The 18,540-nt window shown below is 26.0% G+C and overlaps 1 protein-coding gene across 3 annotated transcripts; it reads left to right on the top strand.

Annotated features, from left to right (window-relative positions):
• The first annotated feature begins 8,140 nt into the window (after nucleotides 1-8,140).
• LOC126894898 (uncharacterized) lies at nucleotides 8,141-17,261 on the top strand. 3 transcript variants are annotated; one of them, XM_050666218.1, is made up of 7 exons: nucleotides 8,141-8,216; nucleotides 12,335-12,377; nucleotides 13,030-13,059; nucleotides 13,474-13,608; nucleotides 15,564-15,719; nucleotides 15,843-15,872; nucleotides 16,976-17,260. In XM_050666218.1, exons 2-7 carry the CDS (start codon nucleotides 12,344-12,346, stop codon nucleotides 17,161-17,163), a joined length of 573 nt encoding a protein of 190 aa, XP_050522175.1. In that variant the 5' UTR covers nucleotides 8,141-8,216; nucleotides 12,335-12,343; the 3' UTR covers nucleotides 17,164-17,260. The 3 variants fall into 3 exon arrangements, with proteins under 3 accessions (XP_050522175.1, XP_050522174.1, XP_050522176.1); XM_050666217.1 differs by having other exon boundaries at nucleotides 8,187-8,264; XM_050666219.1 differs by lacking the exons at nucleotides 8,141-8,216; nucleotides 12,335-12,377; nucleotides 13,030-13,059 and adding an exon at nucleotides 13,307-13,401 and having other exon boundaries at nucleotides 16,976-17,261.
• The last annotated feature ends 1,279 nt before the right edge of the window (nucleotides 17,262-18,540 follow it).

The following is an 18,540-nucleotide window of genomic DNA, read 5'->3' as shown; positions in this document are numbered from 1 at the left end:
TAATCCCAAAGTAAAAATTGTATAGGAGAAGGAAAAAACTTTCTCTACTTACACTGAAAGACGGAAAGTAGCATAAAACGAATTAACACTTTAATGTACCTTATATTGAAGTAGTTAAATGATAGCTCTGGTTTATACTTTTATATTACTAAAAATATTTGAGTTCTAAGGTTTTGGGACTGATGGGGTTTATTAAATGACTTTTGCCGCTAATTAATATATAAACGTAAAACAAATAAAATATCCTAATTAAATTTAAATTAAGATATTTTTACCAAATAAAAATCTTTAAAGTAAAGATTCATGTTTAATAAACATTGTTTATATACCTAAATAATTTATATTTTTCATCTAGAATATTAATAGCAAAAAAATAAATGGTACTTTCATTTAACATTTTTTTTAATACAAGTTTTAATTTTTAATGCAACTTGGAAACATTTATAAATTCTTTGTATCAGAACCAGGTTCTCCGTCTCTGACCGGTAGGTTAAGATTTTGTTATAGAATGACTTACTAAAGTAAGTAAGGCTTAAGCTTTAAAAAATCATTCTTTTTTTTGTTTGTTTATTGGTATGGGCCGTTTATGTAGGCAGTGTAGGCAAACAAATTTAAAAGAAGATTTCATTGTAACTCTGAACGGATAAGATGTGAAGCCATCTATATAGTTTCTGGTAACTACAGTTCCATCATTTTATTTAGAGTAAGTTAGTAGCATAAACTGGGAAAGATTAATGTAAATTTTTTGTCCCTTGATAACTTTTCTTCATTTGGTTTCCAAAGAAATTACTTTTTTATAATAATGATTTGGCTACCAAGTTTTAGCCAAGTTCGATACGAAGCTGAGAAGGTATTAGTTTTAATATGACGTGTTTCATTTTTTTTTTGTGTCTATTACCACTTTTTCTCAGCTCTCATCGAATCGATTTCTTTTAATAATACGTCAAAAGATCAAAAATCGTATCTAGTTGATGATATTACCCTTAAAAATTGAAAAATTTCCCTCGTTCGCCGTAAATGGGGAAAATCTCCAAAAAAATTACAAATATATAAACCGCTAATTTTTAACATTTTTTCAATTTTTTTTACCTAAAACTGCAATAACTCTTTTAAAAATATCCAAATCAATACAATTTTTTTTTATAGATACATGAAGTCTTTACCTTTTATTTGGTATATTTTTTTATAAATTTGACCCTTTACCTGCTCACAGGGGAGGATTTAAAATGATAAATTTTTTACAAAAAATTAACTTTATCAACTTAATTTTTGAAAGTTTTCCGGAAAGTCTTACACTTTAATATATATCTTAAATTAAAGCTAAAGTAATGTACTTTATTGTAGAAAAAAAAAATTCGGACTGTATTTTTTCTTCACGGTGAAAATGGCTACCAAATGCTATTTTTGTGTGAAAATTATCGATTTTATTTTTTACATTTCTAACTTTATAATGCTAAAACTTATTGAAAAGTGTGTGGATCAACACAATTTTTTTATGAGAAATGATATTTATATCCCTCTTTCATTCGACACACTTTATCTTAATTAGGATATTAATAAGGAAATTGCAGATCATGTAGCTTTTGGATTAAGCCACCAATTATTTAAAATTAAACACTATCTAAAGATTTTCATCGAAGCGTTTTTTAGATAGTGATTTTCATCACTGTCAGATATCATATATACTGGACCCAACTATGCCATGACCCCACTGTTCTGTGTTTTTATAGTCTAATTTTTGATCGGACATAACCATATTTATTAAAAATTTTCCGTTAAAACTGGAAGAAAATATTAATCTTATATACTGCTCCAGTGTATTAATCCTGTCAGAAAAATTGCGGTCACTTGGTAAAAAAAAATAACTTCTTATAGGATAATTGTTTGAACGGAACGCCCGTTTATAATGTGCGGGTTAGTTAACGTCCAGTTGGGTTATCTAATTATGCCGGAGAAAGAAATATGGAGTGGACTGTATATAAGAGGATGGTACTTACACTAAATAAAATAATAAGAATTACAAGACAAGGAGTTATATATTATAGTAACAATATATATATATAAACTATCATAGAATTGTGGGTTGGGGGGGGGTCACTTAATACTAAAATGGCCAACAAGGCATCTCTGAACAAAATAGATAAAATATAATATAATAATTACAATCAAATAAAAACTTAACTGTGTAACGTACAATAGATGACAAATGACTGATGACGGTGAGAAATGAACAGTTGGAATACTTTACATTAAAATGTTGAAGACTACAAGGGTAGTCCATACAAACGGAGGCACTTGTTATGTACACGAAGTGCGCACAATGGCATAGACTGGTATAGCAATTCTATACCCACAACGATTCACCAGGGTAGTTAATCCATTAAAGTGACTATGAGCTAGGTGCATCGTAGAACCACGTAGCAAGTGCTAGAAATGGTGGCGAGAACGCAGAATTTACAAAGGGGACCGATAATAGTTCGGCGAGACACAATAATCACGTACACTAGCATCCAACGTAGTGAATCGCTCACACAACCGGTAGTGGTAGTGCGAGAGATGTTATCAGTCATAAAAATAAGATGTAGCAAAACGCCCTCTCGTAATGCGTATCCAACAATAATATTGCTGAATTGATTTAAATTTCTTTAAATACATTTTAAGGATTGAAATTTACAAACATATTTTATTGTACTGCATCCTTTCAAGGTGTTAGCTCCAGGACACAATGGACCATCCAATACCGCCTTGAAAAAAATGTTGCAAGTATATTAAACACCAAATGTTTGATAAAGTTCCTTTTACATAAAGTTAATTGTATCGATTGTAGATTTTGGAAGATCTTTATCGAGTACCGGTATTCAATTTTCTATTTACACCTTCAATTCTGATTCAAAAGTTTCATCAGTAGGTAATATTTTTTATAAAATCAATTAAATTTTAAAAGTCATTGCAATTTGGATTTAACTTAATTAGAAAACTTGGAAGAGAGTTTTGCAAATCAGAAATAATAGAATTGTGTTTTATCATTTATCAACAAATTGACTTTTAAAATAATCTAAAAGTACTATTCAAATGATTCTACTGGAATATTATTACGTAGAATAAAAAACCTAACATTCATGACGTTTTAACCGTTTCGTTTATTAAGTCTAATACGTTTATTACTTCTAAACATAACTTATGAACAATTAATTATGATTTTGTTCACAACACTCAAATTAATCTATATTTATTTTTTGTAGAGAATTACATATAGGCAATGATATAGCAAATAGTTTTTTTTGTAATGTATAATGAAATTACAAATGAGTTCGAGGTAATATCTTTTGTAAGTTGTGATGTTTCTAAATTATAATGGTGTTCAAGTTCACTTAATGTATGTGTTATTGGTAAAAATAGTTCTTTAAATCGTAACAAGGTGTCGTGGCGTTCAACCCAGCGAGTTTCATGCATTTTTAAAAGTGTATTTTGGTATATGGTTGGAAATGGTTTTTTATTAACTTTTTGACTAATGTAAATAAAATTTATTGCTGAATTTTCTAAATTTTCTTTAAATACAATGAATTGCTTTGTATTATTAATGAAAATTTATACCAGGGACGTTAAATTATTTATTTTTGAATAATTATACTCACTTTATCTATAATTTAAATTAATTAGGACTTTACATAGTTCACAAACAATAATATGGCTAGATAAAAATAATTTTCCATAACAATTTAAATCAACGTTAAATAAGAGTATATGTTATCACCGTTTAAATAAAGTAGATCAAAGCCTTTTCCCATTTATGACCTTACAATCATTGACTTATCAGTATAATATTTTGCTAAACATTATGTTAAAATTTTAAAACAAAATTTGTTTTACAATTTAACATACATTTTTAAACAAAAGTTTATGGCAGTATCAAGTAAATTAAGTTTAAAAAACCCATCTTATCCCTATTAAGCTTTAATTTGGTATAAGTTCAAAGAATGCAGAGGCTCCGGAACATTTTCAGTAATTGAATTAAAAAAAAAATGACATACTTAAGTGTTCAAACCCTTTTTATACTCCAGTATTCTTTGAATATTCATAGAAAGCATATCAAAGAATGATTATTGTCTTTAGTATGTTGAAATATAATGTCACACAAATCCAAATGCTTAACAAAATTTTATTGAAAATATTTAATGCAGAAAATCGCTGCATCTTTAAAAACAGACGATATTGTACTGGATATCTATGAGAAATTTGAAAATAAAATTTAAAGAAAGTAAATTCAGCCATGTAACATTTACTCTTAACCCTGAAATATTCCCAGCTGTAATTTTTAACAATATCTTTATATTTACTCAAAAAGACACAAAATACTTAGGTATAATTATAGATAAACAACTAACACGGGGGTCTCTCTCAGGGGAAAAAACAGGCAAATATTAAATTGCATCATTTTTATACGTTGCTCAAGTTCAATCTGCCATTTAGGACTAAATTACTTATATTTAAATAAATAATTATTTTATAATTAATTTAATGTACAAATTGTATTTATTTTATAATGTAATTATTTAAAGTGTTATTCAATGTTAAACCTTTTTTATTATTATATAATCTTACATGAACACTGCAACAAGACGTATATGAATGTTTTATGGTAATATTTTAAAAATTTTATTTAATACCTTTTTCTTAAGGTGAATAATAAAAAAAAGTTATTTTTACAATTTCAGTATATTTAATTTCCTGATGGTTACTATTTGAATAAGTAAAAATTATTATTAAAAATCGATTCATTTATTGTAATAAATTATAATGAGAAACATATGTTACATACAAAAATTAATTGTAAAAGAAAAAACTAACCATATTCAAGGAAGAGACAATATTGCGCTAATTCATTCTGATATTTCAGAAATTAAATTTGCAAAAAATATTTGTACTAATTTCAACATAGTAAATGATTTACATCAATGTAATTGTTAATTGTTCGTCAGGTGGAATAAAGAACCTCAAAACATCTTATTTCTTCAATTTGCCTCCAAGTTATAACTACACAACAAAAAATACGATGTGTAAATAACTGAAATCTCTTAAAATCTATATATTATGAATTAATATCAATTTTACATAGTTTCAATACAAGGACATAGTTATATATTATTCATAAGAAAAAGTTCAATGCATTATCCTATACCATTATTTTAGCTTCGATGCGAAGCTAAGGAGGTGTTGGTTTTACTATGTGTTTTTTTTTTGTGTCTGTTACCACTTTTTCTCAGCTCTCACCGAACTGATTTCTATCAGCAATACGTTTTTTTTTTAATAAAACTTGATTATATGTAAATATAATATATTAATATTCGTAATGGGAGTTTGAATCCCTTCGAACTCACTCTTAATCTACAATTATTAGTGTGTAAGGTAAAAATAATTATTTAGTTAAACGATCATTTTGAAGTCAAAACACATTATTAATTTTGATGAAAATGAGATATTGATATCTTATGATAAGTAGAACCATCTTAAAGATATCAAAATCTAAAAAAATAAATGATAAATATGTTTTATAGTTATAGTTAATATAACGTTAAGCCTAATTATATAGATAGAAGAATAAACTTATAAAGTTGGCCTAACAATTATATTAAGATAAAATTACTAAATAAATTTAGTCAGTAATTTTTTATAGCTGATTTAAAGTTTTTTATTTTAAAAGTTAAGCCTTGTCATAGCAAAAAAATAGACTTTCTTCTCTCTTTAATGCTAGATTTTTCATTTGTGAACACCTATTGCATCCAGCCATTCCAATCATCTCTCCTATGAAAGTCGTGTCAATAATTAGACGAATTAACCTAGTTTAAATTTAAATTATATAATTAATAAATTTAAAAATGCTAATATTTTACATCGAAGAAAATAAACACCTATAAACATATATCTGATAGTTATTTAAACAAGTTTTTATTGATATTTTAAAAATCCCAAAAAAAGTTTTTTGTCTTGAAATATTTAATTGTATAACTTTTAACTTTAATAAAATTTTTTAAATTTTGTAACAATTTAAGCAGAAAAATATCTTGGAAATAAGGCCGTGGTATATAAGGTGTAGAAATAAAATTTCCTAATTAAAGTTTTTTCCGTAAATAATCAGTGAAAAACTTTTTTTTCTGGAAAAATATTTGAAATTAAAAGTTTAATTTTCAACATAAAAATCTATATAAATCCTTACAAATATATCCATACAGATATATTAGAAAAAAAATTTTCCTAAAAGAAAAATGACTATGTATGTTGAGATTAGTAACTTTTAATTATTGATTGGAAATGTATAACTATAACACTATATCAATAATTTTTAATAATCAATAAAAAAAAATAAATTATTTGTATGCTTAAAACTCAAATGTAATTAAAATTACACAGTAATATATTTAGAAAGTGAATTGTAGGTTAGTAGATAAATAAGAAAAAACAAAACTTTACTTGACAAATGACTACTAAAATAATAAGTAGAGCTTGGATTTATTTACATTTATAAATTTTGTTTAAGGAACTTTGAAGGATTCAAGTTTGTGCAACTTTGTCATAGAATTACATAGTAGAGTAGAAATATTTTTCATTTTAGCGGAGAATAATACCTCCCATAAACTATAACTGCGGTAATAACACATTGCTAAATTTTCAACTTGATTAATAAAAATGTGTATTAGCTGATGGTGCGTTTAGAATAACTTAATAAAATTTATAAATGCACATAATTTCTACCCCTTATTACGACTAGAAATTAACTTAACTTATTATTATAAGTTAAGTTAAGAAATATTACAGTTATTAAATAATAATTTAACAATAAATGATAAATGGCTAATACTTATAATTTTTTAGTGAACTTAATCATACAACGGCTCGGTCAAAGTGTATTCTTTAGCCTGTAGATACATTCGGAACCTCAGCTGGCAACACAAAATGGCAGCTTTTAATAATATGGTTTACAGATAATTAATATTCCGATGAGTAAAATAAATTTTGATAACGAATTGGGGGTTATAAGAAAAATAGCTTGATTTAATTCAATTTTAGAACTTTGGCATTACTTTAGTAAAAACTAAGAGTAATAATTTAAGAAATTTACTAGGTAACCTTAAAAATAAAGTAGAAATAGGATGGAAATCGGGTATTTATAAAATACAATATTAAATTTATAATAAATGTTATATAGGACAAATAAAAAGTAATAAGGGAGTCAGGTTTAAATAACACTTAGGAAATATTAAAAATCAAGAGTTGATAAATCTCCTGTGAAAATTAATTGACACATAATTACTCCATTTATACCATAAAACTAATTAAAAACGAAAATAATTACAAAGAATTTAATATAAGGGAGGCAATAGAAATATTTAAAAAATAAGAACAATTTAATTAATTAGGATTTTAGCCTACTAATAAGATGTATTATTAAACTTGTGAAAAATGTGAAAAGTTACTAGGTTATAAGATCACTAGGGGTACATAAGAAAGTATTTTTGGTCGGGGTGTTAGTATGTGTTTAGCGTTGATAATGGTAATATTACTATCGATATAATTCGCGATTTTTTTAGTAATTTTTGTAGCTTTTCGAGTTAAATATTTTTTAATTTCGAATTTATACTCGTTGGTCCCTAGCTTCACCCACCCTATTAATGCGAGCTTGAGTTCATTCAACTTAATTCAATTGAGTGTTAATACTGTACAGTACTATTTAGAAAATAAATTCCACTATAGAATTTCAATGTTCCAAATTCTCAATAAAACGACTGCATGGAAAAAAAACAATCTTGCCATAAAAAACATTTTACATGGATAAAAAAAATATAACCATGACAATCTTTATCATATGAATAATTATAGGAATTTTTGTAAATTTCTTTTAAATTTTATAACGCATTCCATCATTTGTTTTTATATTTCTATACATTTTTTTAATACTTAAATAATTGCCCCATTAACATTCAACTACAATGTTATTAATATTTGATTTATATTATTTGATCGAAAAACATTTATTGACATTATACATTATTTATAAATAATTATTGGGTAGTTTTTAAAACTTTACATAAATCAATTAAATTTAAGTTTTACTTATTGTTATTTTTGTACTTTAAATTCCGCAATAGATAATTTAGGTATAAATAAAGTTTAGTCAAGTTGTTAAGAATCAGAACTAAAGGTACTATTGAAGAAGAAAGGTAAGAACAGAACAGAATATTCCAACAAACGTTTGAAAAAATATTTAAGTAATCATATTCTCAGTAATCAATTTATATTATTCAATTTATAAATTGTTTATTATTTCTATAGTTAAAAATTATAATTAATTTTTTCAACCAATATTTAATAAATGATTTTTACATATGGTTAAAAAAAACTATTTTAACTTTTATACATTTTTATAGAGATAATATTTGGTTTATTACAAGAAATTAATTTCTTCTTTCAATATAAATCGATCTTAACATAAAAAAATATGTTATACTAACATTTTTTCTTTCCAATTTAATTTATATCTAGAAATACTATTTATGGTTGGCTATCATAAATTTAATAATATTGATAGATTTCTATTATATTTCTATATGTTATGAGGAGAGAGGAAACGGGAGCTGAACAATTATAGAAATGAATGTTGAGGAAGAAGAGGTAAAGGAAGACCAAAGAAATGATGGAGGGATGTAATTGAATGCGATATGAGGACGGCTGATGTGAGTGTAATTGATGTGGGAAATAGTATCAATTGCAAGTTTAGGGTTTAGGATAAGAGTGGACGACCCCAAGTCGTTGGGATTAAGGCGAGAAAAAAAAAGAAAATTGATCGATTTCTATTATCGGTTACCTTGTTTAAGGTTAAGATTAATGAAGGAAAAACTAAAAATGTTTCTATAGAGATCTTATTTCTTTAAAAATATAATATTATATTATATTGTGCGTATGTTTGTATTAACTACATCTATATTGTACTGGGCAAGGAAAGATTCTTAAATAAAATAGTAATATAGTTCACTACTAACAAATAATTTATGAAAAGGTAAACAGGAAATTTTGCTAAAATGAAAATATTTTTAATTAAATTTTTTATACATACATTAATCTATACAATTTTTAAAAATGTTAACACAAAAATAATAATTATTTAACTACGACATTTATTTGTACATAGAAAATAAGTTGTCGAGACATATTTCTATTTAAATTATAGAATGTAACGTAACATTGAATTTAATTTAATTTAATTAAAAGGCAGTATTTCCGGAATATTTTCAAAAGTAGAGTTGAAAAATTTTCTTTGCAATAGTTGCTATTTTGAATCCTTCTATGGGCAGGTAAAGAATCGGGTTTTTAACAATGTAAAATAATTACCTTTTTTTTAATTATATAAAAAAAATGATTTTCATTCATTTATTTTTAAAAAAATTATGGCGTTTATAAGTAAAAATAAGAACTCAAAAAATTGTGATTTTTTATACCAAAATAAAATTTTTTGACTAAATACGGTGACCATTTACACATAAAAGACGTCGGGACAATTTTTTTTTAACTTATAGTATGTAACATAAACTTTAATTTAACATATATCTAAAGTTTGGTGTATTTCCGTATCATTTTCAAAAGATAGGCATTACATTTAAAAGTATCATTGTTAGTTCTCATATCAATCTTAGTGGGCAGGTTAAAGATCAGGTTTTCAAATAAAATATAACTAAAGAAAGTTAAAATTAAAAAAAAATATAACAGTTTTAAGTAAAAAATGTTGAAATCTATCAATTTAAAAAAATCATAATTTTGGGAGGATTTATTTTATTTACGATAAACTAGCATAATTTTTTCAATTTTTAAGAGTTGTCTTCAACTACATACAATTTGTAATTTTATGACGTATTGTTGAAAATAATTGTTACAACGAGAGCTGAGAAAAATGGCGACAAACACAAAAAAAATTACTTCATAGTAAAATTAACACTTTCTCAGCTTCGAATCGAATTATTGTTTTCAGGCTATATTATGATTAAAATTACAATGTTTTATTTTCAATATAACTTAATAATCTCATTAATACTTATTTTATACTATATTATAGTTTGTCTACCTAATAAAAGGCAAATGTGATAGAAAAAAAGTAGTGCGCACTTTTACTCCAGATTATTTTATATAAAATAATCTATAAGATGGAAAATATCGGTTTAGGGTTGCTCTATAATGTTTTTATTATGGACTGAAATTCGATTTGTTTTGTGATTTCGGTTTCGTTTTTGAATCTCGGTTTAAAATAATAATTACTTTGTTTATTTAAAATAAGAAATAAATAATAGTAATGATAATGCAATCTTCTGGACACCTGTAGATAGTCCAACAGAGAGCTCACTGCGACATGCACACACATCGTAAGTCGAATTGTTAAATTAAGTTAATTTAAATTGAGCCAATTGCACGTTATATAATTCTATAAGAGATCTTATGTGAGGATGGTCGAATTAACTGCCACATAGTCTGTATAGACTGTATTGAGTTGGTCGTGAATAATGAACTGTGTGCAGTTTACCCTCCCGTCTGAAATGATATGTATTAAATTTTCAATGTCCGAATATTGAGTTGATGGCTTATGTTAGTTATAAGAACAGAATTTCTGCAACGAAATAACACAATAAAATATTTTAAAAAGTGTGTTTAGAAGACACTAGTTATTGAAGTGTAAATATAAACATAATAAGCATTTAATAGCAAGTTAGATAAAATCGAATTATTAAATCTACAATTAAATTAAAAATATTGATGTAGGTAGATTAAAGATAGACCAAAAAGATTACTACATATTAGTATACTAAATTTTCTCGAATTCTGGTTATTTTTTGAAATTCAATTAATGTGCATTGACACTAATGAATACGGGTCTATTATACAGGGTGTTCAGTAAGTCAGGAAACGGGTATCTATTGTTCTCATTGTTACAAACAATTATACACTCTGTATAATACAGTTAATACAATAAAAGATACTGTACAATAATTTAATTCTTCGTATGTGGTGGTGACACTGCATGTGGCACATTTGAGTTACTAGTAAATTTCGAAGTGAACTATATGGTTTTATTGACACGCTTATATTAGTTTCACCTGTATGCATGTACGTAAGTTTGTTTGTAGCTCTCCGCGCGCCACTTGTTATTCTCGCATGTCCTGTCGTCTATGACCTTGAGACTAGACTGTCGTAACGCATTCACCCTACCCCACCCCACACCACGATCTCCACATCCCGAAAACACTATTCCTGTATAAATTTAGTTTTGGTTATCGTATCCGTACACGCGTGCTTGCTATCAATATTATACATATATAAAAACAAATTTTTATTTTGACTGACCAATACCGCCCGCGTGCCATACGCCTTACGTATATATATATTTATATATTCCTACCGCCGCTGCCGCTGTTTATACCTCAGGTATAACATTCCTCCGCCCCGCCCGCCCGGCCACAAAACACGGCCATACCTAGTGCATGAAACGTTTAAGTACTTATGTCACCTTACTATATATATATATGTATGTATGTATGCATATACATATATATTCGTTTATATATTCTTACAGCCGCCGCATATGCCTCGCGTGCAAAGTTCTCCCGTTCCCCACTCGCCCACAAAACACAGCTATACCTCGTGCATGATATGTTTAAGTCGCTTTACATGTATATATATATATTCTAATTGCTATTAAAAATATATATTAACACGCTTTATTCTCATTTAGAGATATAGAGTGTATTCATTCCGATTACAAAAGATAATTCCTGTATCGTCATTTTCGGTCACTACCTCCATATTCCGGGAGTGGGTAATTTTTGCGCCTGCTGCTTTCCTTGGATGTGGTAGCCGTTTCTCAGACTCCCTCTCCGGAATCGAACCCTGATTTCCCGTTATCCGTTACAACCATGATATTGATAGTAACTACTATCATAACATGAAACTAAAAAGTGAAAAATAAATATAGTTTAAAAAACTGAAAAACACGCTTTTAAAATATATTGAACTAAAAAGTTAAAAATAATTTTTAAAATAAGCTTAAAACAATAATGAACCAAAAATACTAGTATTAATGTGAAAAAAAGCGTGGGTGCTTTGTGCCATATTATTCGTATATTGAGCGCCCGACACTTTTATCACAATAATACTAGTATTTTTCGTTCATAATTATTTTAAAAATTATTATTAACTTTTTAGTTTGATGTGCTTTAAAAGCGTGTTTTTTTAATTTGGTTAAACTATATTTTTTTATCTGTCACATAATCAAGAAAATTATTTAATTCTGTTTTAGGAATCAACTATGATGAAAACTTCAATTTATATTTTATTATGCGGTAGTAAAATGTATTTTTATTATATAAATTTTAGCATTAGAAGAAATTTTTGAATAATTAGTTTTAAATCGGTAAAATACCGAAAAAAGTGATCCTCTATTAATTAGTAGTAGTCCAACTGTCGGGATGTAGACAAAACAACTTTTTGGGATAATTTTGTGATTTCTTAGTTTGGAAAGAAATATCTAAGTAAAACATCTTTAAAAAATATGAGTTATTCATATAATAATAATGAACCCTACAATGATTGTTATTTAGGAGTTTTTTCGACCCATTTTGTTTATATAAATGTTATTGTTAATCAGATAAATGCGTTAGCCCGGTGCGTACCGGTTTTTTTTTTTTTTGTATTGTATAAAAAGTAGCCGGACGATAAACTCGTCATCGCAAAGGACGGCACGACGCGTCGTCAATATGTATGTACGAAATTAAGTATAAACTAAATTAAAAGTTTAAGTTTGTATTAATTAAATAGAAAACATTTTATATAGTCCACTCTAAAATCGAAAACCAGAGCTAATAAAAGTTTAGTTGCATACTGATTGACAGGAGTCAATTAAATTTTTGATTGCTAGAAAGACTACATTTCTTATGAATTTTTTATGATATATTTTTTATTTAAATGTATAATTTATACTTATTTAATTTACAGCAGCTGGATTTGCGTTTAATTTTTTAGCATGTAAGTAATTATCTGCAGGGGCGTATTTACATATTTTCCGCCTATAAGCATTTAAAAATATTTTCCAAGCAAATCTATGTTTATTAATAAATCATAAAATAAATTGCTTGTAGCTATTAATATACATATCATAAATACACAATAAATAAAACGATTATGATAATTTTTAGAAAGTCAATATGTCTTAACAACAATAAAAAAATGACTCACTTTTTGTAAATTTATTGGCCTTCAATATTTGCCGCCACTTAAAATACGCCACTGATTATCTGTTATTTTAGATAATTTCTATTTTAAACTTCTTATAAAAAAATGTTGTTTTAATTTTCCTACGAATGCAAGGTATAACAATACTTTGGATGTTATATTAATGAATATATAACTCAATTTTGTATAATTATTTCGGTTTTTCAGATTGCATGTGTTGTGATGAAGAAATAAAAAACACCGATGAAAATATCAATCACTGTGATGGACACGATAATTGCAAGGCGTGTGTTGAAAATTTAAAACCAAATGAAGAATTAAAAGAAACTATATCTATATTAGGTAAAGTCAAACTAATTATTATTATGTTTTACAGTTTCATTGATAATTTAAGTGTAATTTTGAAAGAGTTAATGCAAAATAAAAAAATATGACAAATGTTACGGTTATTACTTAAATGGCCATGTACTTATAGAACACAAATCGACAAAAAATTAATTATATTTTTAATCATTTAAAATTTTAACTTTGATGCGAAGCTGAGGAGGTATTGGTTTAACTATGTGTTTTTTTTTTGTGTCTGTTACCACTTTTTCTCAGCTCTCACGGAACTGATTTCTTTCAGCGATACGTCAAAAGATCACAAATCATATCTAATCGAAGACATAACCCTTAAAAATTGAAAATATTTCCCTCGTTCCCCATAAATGGGGAAAACCTCCAAAAAAATTACAAATTTTAAAATCGCTAATTTTCGAAATTTATTTTTACTTAAAAGTGCCATTGTTTTTTCAAAAATGAAAAATCAATAAAAAATTTTTTTTTTTTAGATGTTTGATGTCTTTAACTATCATTTGGTACATTTTTTTTATAAATCTGACCCTTTACCTGCCCACAGGGGGGATTTAAAATGATAACTTTTTCACAAAAAATTAACTTTTTCAACTTGACTTTTGAAAATGTTCCGGAAAATCTGACACTTTTATATATATCTTAAATTAAAGATAAAGTAATATACTTTATTATAGAAAAAAAAATTTCGGACTGTATTTTGTCTTCACGGTGAAAATGGCTACCAAATGCTAATTTTGTGTGAAAATTCTCAATTTTATATTTTATATTTTTAACTTTCAAATGCTATTACTTATTGAAAAGTGTATGGATCAACACAATTTTTTCATGAGAATTAGTATTTATATACATCTTTCATTCGACATTTTTTATCTTAATCATTAATAAGGAAATAGTAGATCATGTAGCTTTTGGAATAATCCACCAATTTTTTAAATTAAACACTATGTAAAGATTTGCATCGAAGCGTTTATTTTTGATAGTGATTTTAATCACTGTCAGATATTTTTATACTTGATCCAACTATGCCACGTCACCACTGTGCCACGACCCCCCTGTGCTGGGATTTTTAATTTAGTGTAAGGTTTAATTTGTTAGACATTCGGGTATTTTCCAAAAATTAAAATATAAGAGTTAAAAAAAATTTAGGTACGAGTGTGTGGTTTTAGTCATAACTTCCGTGTACCTAGTTTTTATAAAACTTTATTAAGATAACATTTATTGTCTCTAGCATTGTCAATAGAAACTTCATTATAGATGTTATTAAAAAAAAAAGTTATCAAAGTTATGAAATGCAAAAAAAAAAATTGAAAATTATCTTTTTTTACAATATCATAATAACTACGTTACCATAATTATCTCAAAATTATTTCGAGATGTTTTTTTAAATTCCTAAAATTGACAATTTTTTCATTTTTCAGCGCTTATAGTTTTAGTTTAATCAGATTAAAATGAGATGCAAAGGACTCATAGATAAATAAAACCTGTACAGTAAGAATTGAGAATTTTCAAAGATATCCTCTCCCCCCAAAAAAAACAGCACAGTGGGGAAGCGGCATAATTGGGACTAGTATAAATAATATTTAACAGTATTAAATATCATTTCCATAAAACGCTTCCATGAGAATTTTACTGAAATTATGATGATTTTCCATATTAGATGAATATCGAAACATTCTACATTCTTTTTAATAGAACATATTTTAAAAGGATTTTAATTTAGTGTAGGTTTTTATATATCAGACTACCAGAAAATGTTTAAAAATTGTAAAAGAACTATTTTTTTGTAAACACTACATATTTAACCTTAAGAATTAGTAATGGTAGAATAATAGTAAGATTTTTTATTGAAATATTGGAGTAAATATGATTATTTGTAATAGGTTGTCATTTTACTTTGCTTATAATGTATAAATAAATTTTGTTTATATTTTTTGATTATTTAGAGTGCGCATTGTGTAATGTAAATTTAGAAAATACTGATGAAACAATCAGCCCTTGTGATGACCATGTGTTTTGCAAGCCCTGTGTTAAAAGACTAAGACAAAATGAAACAGATGAAGAATTAAAAAAATATACATGTCCCTTTTGTAGAGCTAAATGTAATTATTACGTTTTGCAATTTCTTTTTTTTCTTTAAGTTTTTTAACGTTTTAAACAATTTTATTTACTACTTTAGTTTATAACTTTATTAGTTAAATATATCATTTTAATTAAATTTACAGCAGCTGCATTTGAGTTTAATTTTTCAGCATGTGAGTAATTATCTGTTATTTTAGATAATATCTTTTTTAAACTTCTTATAAAAAAACGTTGTTTTAATTTATCTTCAAATACAAGGTACACACTAAACAAAAATAAATAGTGAAATCAACCCGTCCAAAACGAAGTTTTCAAGTTAAGTTATTGACATGACTTACGTCGCAATAATGTAGACACTAATTTTTATACTAGAGACCCGCGAGTCATTTTAATTGATGAGCAACAACAGGTTGTTGGGTATCGGTGGTCGTGTCTTGGTCGTGCGACAAGCCGTAGCCGGTGGCTTATATCCTCGACGACGCGAACAAGACCCAACGGATATTAGCGGCCGGTCATTGTCAGTCGAGCGGCAATTGCTAAACTTTGCACAGCAAACGCCGGCGTATGGCACGCGATGTTTGTCAGTTAAACTACCAGACACACGAGTAGGGTTGTCAAAGGTGGCCGTGTTTAAAATTAAGTTTTCTATAGATTTTGTTCTGAAAATTGTTTTCTATTGCTTACCATTTATAAAATATGTTTATTCTATAGAACTATAGTGACATTAAATTAATATAATAGATTACACTTACACAATAATATACAAAGCATATTCACAACTTCAACTATTCTTTTTTTTTTATTAATTTTTAATCTATTTTACTTGAAGATATACTATTTTTGAGTATTTTTAAAATGTACTATTTTTGTATAATACATTTTTGAAGTATTCAAATAATTCTGAGAGGTAGATTTCGTGCAATTTTCAAAGTTTATAATTTACCGACAAAATATTATGTAACAATGTTACATAATATTAATAATATAATCTACAAGTAAACTTCCATAAACCACATAGAAAAAAAATATAGTAAAATCAAAATACTTACTATGGTCCTCAGTCCAATTTTCCAATATTTACACTAATATAAAAGCTGAAGTAACAAAAAATTATTTATTTAACAGACAAATTTTTTAAACGTATAATTTTATTACATTTACTGTTTTTAAGTAAAAATTATTTATTTGCTTATATGATTAATTATTGCATAAAGAAGTAAATACAATTGAAGTTTATTATACATAAATAAATTTTAAAAATATTTTGATTTTTCAGATTGTTTGCAGTGTAACGTAGAACTAAAAGACACCGATGAAAAAATCAGTGTCTGTGATGAACACATTTATTGTAAGTCATGTGTTGAAAAATTTGAAAAAAATGAAACTGATAAAATTATATGTCCAATATGTACATTTATTCATAATTATTACAGTAGACAAAATTTTCCTTTTAAATATCTCTAGTTAGAAATTGTTATTACTGTATAATTTACTATCTATAAAAATTATTTTTGGGGTAATAAATATAATAATGTGTGATCTAGAAATATGAAATTTTTGTATTTTATAATAACAAAATAAATCATTAAATGTACTTGAAAACTTCTAAAATTTCTCTATAAAAATGCTTAACAAGATAGAATAAATTATGAAACACATTTTTTTTTACAATGTATAAAAAAGACGGTTATTAAAAATGAAGTTTTAAAATGTATTCAATAAAACTCTAAGAATTTTTCCATTAGGTAAAAAATAACTTGTAAAAAAATTGGATGAAATTAAGTGACGTTAGCACATGCCGCAAAAGTAAATTTTCAATTTTCGTCACTTATCTTATAAACTATGTTTTTCACAAAAAAAGTTATAGAACTAAATGTTTAATGTAAAAAATTTTATTATCAAAAAAGTCATAACTACAATACTTACGCATAAATATTTAAAAAACGATATATTTTTATATTGATCGTTGAAATTTATTTTATTTGTTTATTTAAATATTTCCACGAACTATTTAACATATAGAAAAAGTTTCATATAAAAGTTGTTTAGAATTAAATTTTATCTTCGAAGCGAAGCTGAGAAGATATTAACTTTACTATGATGTTACCACTTTTTCTCAGCTCTCACCGAACCCATTTCTTTCAACAATACGTCGAAAGATTACAAATCGTATCTAGTTGAAGATATTACCCTTAAATATTGAAAAAAATTCCCTCGTTCACAATAAATGACGGAATCTCCAAAAAAAATACTAATTTTTTTTTTTTTTTTGCTTAAAACTACCATAATTTTTTTTAAAAATGACCAAATAAATAAGATATTTTTTATTGATACCTGAGGTATATACCTATCATTTCATATATTTTTTACCAACCATCCACCAAGAGGATTCAAAATGACAACTTTTTACAAAAAATTAACTTTTTCAACCTGACATTTTAAAATGTTCCGGAAATACTGACACTTTTATATGTATCTTAAATTAAAGTTTATATAATATACTTTAATATGCAAAAAAAAAAAATTTCGGATTCTATTTTGTTTTTATGGTGAAAACGGACATCAAATTAATAAAAAAAATACAATTTTAAAAAAAAAAATTTGTTTATATTTTTAACTTTACAATGCTATAATTTTTTGAAAAATATATGAATCATTACAATTTTTTTATGTGAAGTATAATTTATATACTTCTTTCATTCGATATACTTTTTTTTTTAAATCGGACCATTTTCCTTTGTACAGGGATGGTTCAAAACTTAAAAATGCGTGTAGAAAGTAGAACTTTTTCAATTTATTTATAATTAAAATATTTTTATTGTTTATTCATACGTAACCTAA

Source organism: Daktulosphaira vitifoliae, unplaced genomic scaffold (assembly GCF_025091365.1).
Source record: "Daktulosphaira vitifoliae isolate Bord-2020 unplaced genomic scaffold, ASM2509136v1 Scaffold_1, whole genome shotgun sequence".
NCBI classification, from domain to species: Eukaryota; Metazoa; Arthropoda; class Insecta; order Hemiptera; family Phylloxeridae; genus Daktulosphaira; species Daktulosphaira vitifoliae.
This window is presented reverse-complemented; position numbering and strand designations above follow the sequence as displayed.

Bases quoted from the DNA above. Each gene is read 5' to 3' on its own strand.
- LOC126894898 (XM_050666218.1), top strand. From the start codon at position 12,344: ATGATGAAAACTTCAATTTATATTTTATTATGCG. The intron at 13,060-13,473 runs GTAAGTAATTAT...TCGGTTTTTCAG, and splicing joins TGCGTTTAATTTTTTAGCAT to ATTGCATGTGTTGTGATGAA. The intron at 15,720-15,842 runs GTAATTATTACG...TTAAATTTACAG, and splicing joins TCCCTTTTGTAGAGCTAAAT to CAGCTGCATTTGAGTTTAAT.